Source organism: Syzygium oleosum, unplaced genomic scaffold, assembly GCF_021117445.2.
Source record: "Syzygium oleosum isolate NSW1041296 unplaced genomic scaffold, Sole_v2.1 Sole_v2.13, whole genome shotgun sequence".
Classification (NCBI taxonomy): Eukaryota; Viridiplantae; Streptophyta; class Magnoliopsida; order Myrtales; family Myrtaceae; genus Syzygium; species Syzygium oleosum.
The window spans coordinates 10,660,517-10,670,460 of NW_026607497.1; the positions used below are offsets into that span (position 1 = coordinate 10,660,517).

At 42.1% G+C, this 9,944-nt stretch overlaps 2 protein-coding genes across 2 annotated transcripts; one reads left to right on the forward strand and one right to left on the reverse strand.

Moving 5' to 3' along the window:
• The first annotated feature begins 23 nt into the window (after positions 1 to 23).
• Positions 24 to 4,638, forward strand: LOC115687995 (heat shock 70 kDa protein 6, chloroplastic). The gene is made up of 8 exons (XM_030613730.2): positions 24 to 885; positions 1,827 to 2,079; positions 2,213 to 2,292; positions 2,401 to 2,543; positions 2,647 to 2,745; positions 3,069 to 3,258; positions 3,361 to 3,759; positions 3,875 to 4,638. Exons 1-8 carry the CDS (start codon positions 328 to 330, stop codon positions 4,268 to 4,270), a joined length of 2,118 nt encoding a protein of 705 aa, XP_030469590.2. The 5' UTR covers positions 24 to 327; the 3' UTR covers positions 4,271 to 4,638.
• Positions 4,639 to 7,391: 2,753 nt separating this feature from the next.
• LOC130139749 (uncharacterized) lies at positions 7,392 to 9,034 on the reverse strand. Its single transcript, XM_056317385.1, has 2 exons — positions 8,704 to 9,034; positions 7,392 to 8,613 (listed from the first exon to the last, which is right to left on the reverse strand). The coding sequence occupies exons 1-2, from the start codon at positions 8,879 to 8,881 to the stop codon at positions 7,721 to 7,723; spliced, it is 1,071 nt and encodes a 356-aa protein (XP_056173360.1). The 5' UTR covers positions 8,882 to 9,034; the 3' UTR covers positions 7,392 to 7,720.
• Positions 9,035 to 9,944: the final 910 nt, after the last annotated feature.

The following is a 9,944-nucleotide window of genomic DNA, read 5'->3' on the forward strand; positions in this document are numbered from 1 at the left end:
GAAAGCAGCCAAATTTCAGAAGCACCTCGACCTTTCCAACAGTGCCCATCACGCCCCGGTCGACCGAGATCGTTCTCGAATTCTCCCACGTTCCGACACTTCTCTCTATATTACGCTCTCCCTTCGTCCTCGTAGCTGCTCACGCCGAACTCGAAACTGCAAATTCAAACCCCTGCCCAAGAAAAAGAAGTCTCGTATTGAATTGGATCAGTGCCCGTTTGGTCCCTGCAAATTCAAAGGAGAGAGGAGAAAGAACAGAGAAAAACATCATTTTTGGTTGCTTTGTTTGAGGTCTTGCCGTTTTGGGTTGCGTGGTCAACCGCAGAAATGGCGTCCTGCGCGGCTCAAATCCACAGTCTGGGTCTAGCTCGAACTGGGTCGTCTTCAAGAACTCCCAAGAGACCGAATCGCCGATCAAGTTCGTTGTTTTTTGGAGAGGCGCTCGGTTCAAGGAAGCTCTCGTTCTTGAAGCTCAGCGCCAGAGGTCCGATTACAAGGAGGAGGAGCAGCGTGGGACCGGTGAGAGTGGTGAGCGAGAAAGTGGTGGGCATCGATTTGGGGACGACGAACTCGGCGGTGGCGGCGATGGAGGGAGGGAAGCCCACCATCGTGACCAACGCCGAGGGGCAGAGGACCACGCCCTCCGTCGTCGCGTACACGAAGAGCGGTGACCGGCTCGTCGGGCAGATAGCGAAGCGGCAGGCCGTGGTGAACCCGGAGAACACCTTCTTCTCGGTGAAGAGGTTCATCGGGAGGAAGATGTCCGAGGTGGATGAGGAGGCCAAGCAGGTTTCGTATAAGGTGGTAAGGGACGAGAATGGGAATGTCAAGTTCGAGTGCCCTGCTATTGGTAAGCAGTTCGCTGCTGAGGAGATTTCTGCTCAGGTATAGTCCATTGTAGTCTTTTTATTAGTTCTTTTGTTTTTTTTTTTTTTTTGAATAGCTGCAAATTGGAGGATATGTTGTTGATCTGGCTGTAAATAATTAGTGTCCTGCCATCATATTTGTGTTGATCACTTGTATCATTCATTTCATTAACGAAATGTTTTGGCGCATGTTTTTATTAAAATTCACGTGTTGACTCATGTTAGGTTCAGGTTCGTCAAGTAGTTCTTAATTAATTCGTGTCGTTTCAACACACTAGTCGTTGGTTAGTCATGGGCAGGCTTGATAAAAATTCTCTGAGATATAAGAATTGTGTGAAGGAAGATCGAGGGCTTGTGGTTTTGTTGCTGCAGTGTATGGTAATTCAATTTGTAATTAGAGGATAGTTGAAGACCGCGGAAACAGGACAGTTTCATTTACCGTGAAAAGCTTGTATGTTCTTCTCGATTGTGGGTCAGGGGTCAGGGGAAACTGAACTTGATTGCTTGTTCATGGAATAAATTCTCAGTTAAAACAGAGTTTAGAACATTTACAATTGGAGTTGTATGCTTAGCCAGTGTGGGTCTCTTTTTTCATGGATTGGACCGCAGGACAAATTGCACGCGATTAGCTTGTTAAGGTCTTTAAAAAGGAGAGTTGTCCGCTTAAGAGTACAGGGTAGATTAATGAGTTCCTGGATGCAAAAATATTCTTTGTTTTGTCGATGGTCTTGTGTGATCTTAGCTGCTAAGTATAATGTATTGTGAAGGTCATGAGCATGGGTTATACACTCAAACTTCAAAGTGTTGATACATGACTCAAATCATGTTTATTGTGTTGACGTCGTTTGATTGTTGTGATACTGGAAACTGGTTTCTTTTTTGCTTAATGTGCTGATTGATTGTTGGCTTGAGTATACGGTCTAGACACTGAATTGTAACTTCATAACACATTGGATGTAGGTGCTGAGAAAGCTGGTGGATGATGCTTCAAAGTTCCTGAATGACAAAGTAACTAAAGCAGTGGTCACTGTTCCTGCTTACTTCAACGACTCGCAAAGGACTGCAACAAAGGATGCTGGACGTATTGCTGGGTTAGAAGTGCTCCGCATTATTAATGAACCTACTGCTGCATCGCTGGCATATGGATTTGAAAAGAAAAGCAATGAGACCATTCTGGTGTTCGACCTTGGCGGTGGAACTTTTGATGTCTCAGGTACACTGATAGTGTTATAACATCAGGAATGTCTTTGTTCATTCCAACAGCTGGGTGAAACTGCTTTGATTGTTGTTTGCTGTCATTTGCAGTGTGATTTCATATGAACTTTATGATTCTACTTGCCATGTAGTTCTTGAGGTTGGAGATGGAGTCTTCGAAGTGCTTTCAACATCTGGAGACACACATTTGGGTGGCGATGACTTTGACAAGGTATGGATGAGCTTTCTTGCTATTTTTTGACTGTCACTGGTCCCCTTACACAACTTCCTTTTTGTAAATTATATTAGTTCTGAATATTTGCGTACTTTAATCATGCAGAGAATTGTGGATTGGATAGCTGCAGACTTCAAGAGAGATGAAGGTATAGATCTTTTGAAGGACAAGCAAGCCCTTCAAAGGTTGACTGAGGCTGCCGAGAAAGCTAAAATCGAACTGTCATCTTTAACCCAGACGAACATCAGGTATTACCATGACCGGGAGGAATGCATAACCACCCCCGGCTCTCTCTCTCTCTCTCTCTCTCTCTCTCATTCTTGTCACTGATGACAATCTTTGTTTGTCCAGCTTGCCGTTTATTACTGCCACTGCAGATGGACCAAAGCACATTGAAAAGACACTGACAAGGGCCAAATTTGAGGAGTTGTGTTCGAACTTACTTGACAGGTAGATGATTTGTCTTGTAAGTAAAAGCTATGTCTTGTTGTAAATGCTTTGATCGCCATTGCAGGTGATTGGTCTTATAAGTGAGCTGTTTTGGTTCTAAGCCCTCTGTATATGGGTTTGCAAGCCCGTGGTGCCCTATGCTACTCTTTTCTTTACCTATAAAAGAATAGGTGTCTGAGAGGAAGAACTGCATCTGTGTTTGTTCTCGTCCACCCCGATGCTTCATGGCCTCTATTTTTTAACTATGTAGTTAGGTAATTTTGTTCGCAATAGGTGATTGTTATGTCGTCAGTTTGTTGATAGAATTTATGCTCCCTGTGCAGGCTTAAAACACCAGTGGAAACTGCTTTAAGAGATGCGAAACTCAATTTCAAGGATCTGGATGAGGTTATCCTTGTTGGAGGTTCAACACGTATTCCAGCCGTTCAGGAGCTTGTTCGGAAGTTGACTGGGAAGGAACCCAATGTCACCGTCAACCCCGACGAAGTTGTTGCACTTGGAGCTGCTGTTCAGGTTGTTACATATCTTCAAAGAATTCTGTGTATATTCAATAATCAATGGCTGTTCGTACTCATTTTGAACCGACAAATTCCTCGGTTACTTCTTTAATCACAGGCTGGTGTTTTGGCTGGAGATGTTAGCAACATTGTTCTTTTAGATGTGACACCACTATCTCTTGGTCTGGAGACACTGGGCGGCGTCATGACCAAGATCATTCCAAGGAATACAACTCTCCCGACTTCTAAATCAGAAGTTTTCTCTACTGCGGCTGATGGTCAAACTAGTGTTGAGATTAATGTCCTCCAAGGAGAGAGGGAGTTTGTTAGGGATAACAAATCTCTCGGCAGCTTCCGCCTTGACGGTATCCCGCCGGCTCCTCGAGGTGTCCCTCAAATCGAGGTCAAGTTTGATATCGATGCCAATGGAATCCTCTCTGTTACTGCCGTGGATAAAGGAACTGGAAAGAAGCAAGACATTACTATTACTGGTGCCAGCACTCTGCCGAGTGATGAGGTAGTCATTTCCATAAATCGACTAATAAAATCAGACATGAAGTTATGTCAGTCTTATTCCATTTCGTCTAGTTTGATTTCACAGATGATGTGGATGTTCTGGTTGATCGTGGCAGGTGGAAAAGATGGTGAAGGAAGCGGAGAAGTTTGCGAAGGAGGACAAAGAGAAGAGGGACGCCATAGACACAAAGAACCAGGCAGACTCCGTGGTGTACCAGACCGAAAAGCAGCTCAAGGAGCTGGGCGATAAGGTCCCTGGCCCTGTGAAAGAGAAGGTGGAGGCCAAATTGAAGGAGCTCAAGGATGCGATATCAGGTGGTTCGACCCAAGCCATCAAGGACTCCATGGCCGCACTTAACCAGGAGGTGATGCAGCTTGGTCAGTCCCTGTATAGCCAACCTGGTGCCACTGGTGCAGGTCCGGCACCAGGTGCCGGAGCCGGGCCTTCGGACTCCTCCAGCGAAACGGGCCCAGATGGAGATGTCATCGACGCAGATTTCACCGACAGCTAGTGAGAGAACAGAGGTTGGTGCGCGGCGGTTTCTCCAGCTGCTCCTTGAAGTCGAGTAACTGATCATCGCCCGTCGAAATTCTACAGTTGCTTAAACATTTGGGTAGGAGAGTGAGTATATATGTGTACAGGAAGATAGAAGATGCAAGTTTCTTTTCTTGGTTTCTACTGACTAAATGATCTGCATGATATAGGGAGATCTTTTGGGCAAGTGAGATGTAGAGATTTTGTGCTCATGAAAACATAGTGCGGATCCAGCTTATGTTATGTGTCACATAATAGGTCTCTGTAACAGCAGGGTAGCATAATTACAATGTGATTTGTCTGAACTAATGGCTTATCAACTTAAAGAGATTTTCACCTTGACAATTGGATCTAATATTATTCATTTTTTATTTACCGAAAAAACATATTTCGATAAATATGAATTTTTTTTCCCATTTCCTTTTCACTATTTGTATATCATAAAAAATCCCTGGAATATGCACCTGAGAAATTGTTAAGGTTGCATACATTAGAGCGATGTCACACCTCAATGGGAGTTATCTTATAATTTTTAGTGAGCTTAGTGCTATATAGAGGAGTTGAGTAGATCCATCTAATGTACTCGTATATTGCATAACGACACAACCATAATAAATTGTATTCGACGTAAGCAATTTCCAGTTATTTGAATATGGATTTTTTGAATATGCATTTGAATAGTTATGCATAGCAATATTTCTTAGATAATAATGTTCCATTTTGTCCGACCGTGGACAAAATCATATTCGACAGAAGCTTTTATTAGTCTAACCGTTGACAAATAATATTTATTACAAGTTGTTTTAAAAAAATTCCGATTATTAGTGATTATAATCGGTCATAATAAATGAAAAATATAATATATTTGAGGACGTAGAGTTAAATACAATAAAATATAGATCACACAAATGAAATGTAAGCACGTGCCTTCATTTGTACACGTGGAGAAATTCAAGGTCAAAAGTCAAGACACGTGGAAAGGACGGACAAAGATCGAGAGCACTCAACGACAAGGGACGCACCACGTGTTGACGCTGGAGCAGTTGCCCTGAATCTCTGTTTTACATATATCGATATATACTAATCCAAGGACTCGATGTCCTAGAGAAGCGGAAAATGTGTAATTTACGGGAAAAATTATCAAAAAAGTAGTAATTGTGTCGATTAAGTCTTAAAGTTTTTTTTTTTGCAAAATTAAGTTCTAAATCTTTTCAGTCCTTCCGGTGAATTTTGATTGAAAATTGTTGAGATGGATGTCGCTCGTTCTACATGGGCACGTAGACATTTTTATATAATATTTTAAATTTTTTTGAATTATTTAATTAATCTTTCTTCTCCTTTCTGTTTTTTTTTTCCCAACTCCTAACTGTCGGCCGGTGAGGCGGTGAGGCCCTCGCCAGTGGTTGACTTGACGAGGTTCAGCCATCGATGGTAGCCAGCCCACAATTAGGAGTTGGGAAAAAAAAAGAAAGGAAAGGAAAAAAAAGAAAAGAAAAAATTTAAAATAATATTAAAATATTATTAAAAATATTCATGTTAGCGCCGGCTCACGGTTCTCGCTCACAACTAGGTAAGGACCGCGAGCCGTCGCCATGGTTGGGAGAGGGCTTGCAGCCCTCGCTGACCATTGGGCGAGGGTTGCGATCCTCGCTAGCTACCCATGAGAGCTCATAGGCCCTTGCCTAGTGCCCAATGGGGGTTGTCGGGCCTCGGTTGATGGCCGACGGCCCCTACCATCCCTTAACTCCAAAAAAAGAGAAAAAGAATTTTTTTAAAATAAATTAAAAAAAATTTCACGTCAGTATCGGCTGTGCCACGTAGAATGGTTAGCATTCACTTAATTAATTTCGGGCCAAAATTGACCGGATACACTACAATCATAAATTATTAAAAATTTTATGACTAAATTAGCCAAATTGAAATGTTTAGGACTAAAGTGGCACTAATGGAATAGATTTTGAACTTATTTGATAGTTTTCCCATATCATCTTGATTGAAACTTCCCTTTGGCAGACCACTATCTAGGATCCATCAACGCCGAACAATCATGATCTATATAATACATTCAGATGGCAACACTGTTGTCGAACAAACAATCTGTTTGCAACGTAATTTAGTCTTTTTAACTCTTTACTTCTTATTCATCTTGAAATTCTAAGCCAGCTTTCCTTACAATCTCTTCTCTTTTATTATTTTGCACGTACAATCAATCATGGTTGCAACATTGAGCTACTTTAGTGCTGCAAGCTAGAGTTGGTTCTCCTTAGGAAATAGTGAACTAAATGTCATGCGAGATATATATTGCAAGTTTATTTACAGTGCTATAATTTTTAATGAAAACTATACCAGTGACTTTTGAGCATTAAATTGGTTTTATTAATATCAGAAAAAAGGAACTGTGTAAGGCATACATATTATGTAACAATTATGTATTTCTATTTTACTATATAATTATCTTTTAAAATCTTTTTGAGTTTAAAGGCACCAATTACGTTCCTTCCATTCTTTTTGCACTTATGGGCTTAGTCATATTTTATTGAAGCTACAGAGTATCTTTAAATTTAGTCTACTTTTATTTTATTCCTCACAATCTAACATATTTCCTTTAAATTCACATATTTAGAATTTTATGTTGTTTTATATTTAAATTCATTAAAAATTCATTTTTGTCTTGATCGTCTTTTTCTCATCTTAAGAATTATGATCGATCACGTCCTACCTCGAAAAGATATGCTTCAATTTTATCTATATACTTATCGAATCATGATGATGTAATGTCATTTAAAAAAAATATTATTCTATATCGCAAAAGTTAATCGTTAGTTAGTCGCTAGGCGTGCCCCAACTTGATCCATGAACCAGGGACCAAACCGGTCCCCGTGTCGGGCCAATTTCAGGGTTAAATTGGCTTGGTTGCTCATCTCTAAATTTGATTAGATAAATTGAAAACAGGGGAAATGATTAGAAAAGTGATTATATTCCATTTGCACTACTAATAAAGAATCAGACTGCAAGTAAAGAACCTTAGTTCTAGCTTATTGCCATCTAGGAGTTGTCTCTACCCAGCTTTCAATTTCTCCAGACAATGTTTAGGAGTAATCCCAACATTCCATTTAAACAACCAACTAAAAGCAAGACTTTACAAGATTAGAAAGTATAAATACATAGGTTTGTCTGGTCAAAATGAGGCCACACATCTATGAGATGATTTAGCTGGGCCATTAAAACCAAGCCAGCCCTTCATCAACTAGGTCCCAATGGCCAGAAAACCGTGAAAGGTCTCCACAGAAACTTCAAGTATGCATAGTTTGAAATGCTATATTAGATCTTGAATTCATGTACAAATACAGGAGAGCGAAAATCCAAAGTTTGCTGTACAGTATTTTCAGTCATACCATCTGCAAATCAGGTGATCCCAGTCACGTCGTCAATGCGGCAGGTCCCCTTTATAGTAGGATCCATCCCAATAGGCCCTTCTCGGACTAGCCGGAAGGCTATCCGCCCGCTCGAACCTCGCGCTCGCGTAACCGGTGCACTCATCGTAGTAACCGCAGTGGTTGTAACCTCCCCTGCTGGCCCCGTGATGCCTTTGTGACCCGTAATGCGGGTTCAATCCCTGACCCAGATAGCTCCTACCAATCTCGGCCCTTCCCATCGACAAAGTCGGGTGTAGCCGCTCGCTGCCCATCCCTTTGTGGGGATCCTGAGGCGGTCTCGCGGCCTGGTAGTAGCCGGGATGGTGTTGCTGCTTGTAATAGTTCGGGTAGTGATAATGGTGGTGCTGGTGAACGCATTGGTGGTTGCCGAGGTTGTTATTCGGCGGGGCATTGTTACCGAGGCTGCACAGGCTAGGTGAGCTACGGACCTTGCTCATCGGGAGCCGCTTCCCATGGTGGAATCCGTTCAACGTGATGGTCTCATGGGCCGTGGCGTCGATTGAGCGGCCGCTGTCCGGAGACAGCGATTTCGGCGATGAGCAGGCTGAGGATATGCTGAACCCGGTATGGTTCACCCGAAGAGGGGTGATCTTCACATTAGGCACGGTCCGGACGATGCCGTTGATGGCGTCGATGTAGCGCTGCTCCATCGCTTGCGGCTCCACGGAAGCCATCTGGTTCTCGATCACGGTCGGATTGGCGGGGAACAGGAAGGCGCGGAGCCTCGGGTTTCCGCTGCTCTCGTGACGGTCGTACTCATCGAGCATGTGCTTGAGATCTTCGTCCGATCTCACCGACACCAGCGCGTCGAGATCCTCCAGTGCTACCTGATACTTGAGGACCATGTCCGCACCGATCTGGGTAGTCAGTTTCTTCATTAAATCTGTCACAACAAAACAGCAAACGTGCTCAGAATTTCACATAACACGAACAAATCCAACGTTAAATTGTTACAGGGAAAACCGAAAGGCACCGGAGAAAGCGGCGTCGCGAGAGATGGAGATAACGCGTGTCTCGCCACCCACGTACTTGAGGTGTCCATCGCCGGGTCTCGGCAGAATCTTCCCGCCGTGGCTGCACAGAAACTTGACCTTGTTGTTCGGCGACGACACATCGCTGCCGCCTCCGCCATCACTGCCTTCATCTCCCATATCCTTCAACGTTCTTGATATGGAAGTTTCGTTCAATTTCACAGGGCAAGAACAGAAAACAAGGCGATGCACATCGACCTAGTTCTTCCTAATCTTTTGTTTTCTTTTTACGTTAATTAGTGTTTACGGGAGAAAATGCTGAAAATAGGGAGGGTGATTATCGGATAACCACAGGTTGTTAATAGTTAATTCATTTCGTAATCTGCGAATTCTTCGCCGAAAAATTCGTTTTTTGGATTTTCATCATCAGTTACCACACAAACCGATTCTTCTCTAGCCTTCGAATATCCACCCCATCCAAAATCCAAATCTAAACAAACAACGGCCCAGAATAATCGGTTTTTTTTTAGGGGGATAAAGCTTGAAAAACGATATGGAATGATAGCTCCGTAAACTTCAATTAGGTATTTAGATAATTAGATATTATCCATAAGATGATCCACTCGTATAAATTCCCCATTAAGTTTTTGGCTGCGCCATTGTTTGGCAACAATTTTCTAGTAGTAGCAGAGCTAGAGCAAATCTTTGTGTATTACAAAGCGAACCCAAGAAATTAATTTCAAGATTCAAACTTTCGTTAGTAAATTTTATGAAAGTAAAGGTGGCAAAAACGGGTCGTGGATCCATACTTTTAACTCATATATAGTGAGTTCAGTCATGTTTGAATTGTGATAAGATTTGAAATGTAGGTTAAAATGAATGTAACAGAGCGAAACCTAAATAATAATGATGGGATTTATTGGGTCGAGAAAAAACTCACTTTCAACTCACTTTCGAGAACAAGTCCAAGTTGTTCACGACCCTCCTCAATGAATACGGAGAGCTTCCCTGCTCAGGCATTTCAAGCACATTTTTTTCCTATAAATGAACTATAGCATTTGTGTACGTAAATATTCATATAATCATTATTTTATCAATTTTTGCTGAAATATGCATTGCAACTCATAAGATATTACTGAGTATCATTTGATTGAGGTGCTCATATCATATCATGCTCAAAAACCATGAAGTTAAGAGTGAGTTATTACTGCTCCTTTTAAGTTGGTTTCGCCTATCTTATCGC

Excerpts from the sequence above, each read along its gene's own strand:
- LOC115687995 (XM_030613730.2), top strand. The coding sequence starts at position 328 with ATGGCGTCCTGCGCGGCTCAAATCCACAGTCTGGGTCTAGCTCGAACT. Across the intron at positions 2,080-2,212 it reads TGGAACTTTTGATGTCTCAG|TTCTTGAGGTTGGAGATGGA; the intron begins GTACACTGATAG and ends CTTGCCATGTAG. Across the intron at positions 3,259-3,360 it reads CACTTGGAGCTGCTGTTCAG|GCTGGTGTTTTGGCTGGAGA; the intron begins GTTGTTACATAT and ends CTTTAATCACAG.
- LOC130139749 (XM_056317385.1), bottom strand. The coding sequence starts at position 8,881 with ATGGGAGATGAAGGCAGTGATGGCGGAGGCGGCAGCGATGTGTCGTCG. Across the intron at positions 8,614-8,703 it reads TCGCGACGCCGCTTTCTCCG|ATTTAATGAAGAAACTGACT; the intron begins GTGCCTTTCGGT and ends TTGTTGTGACAG.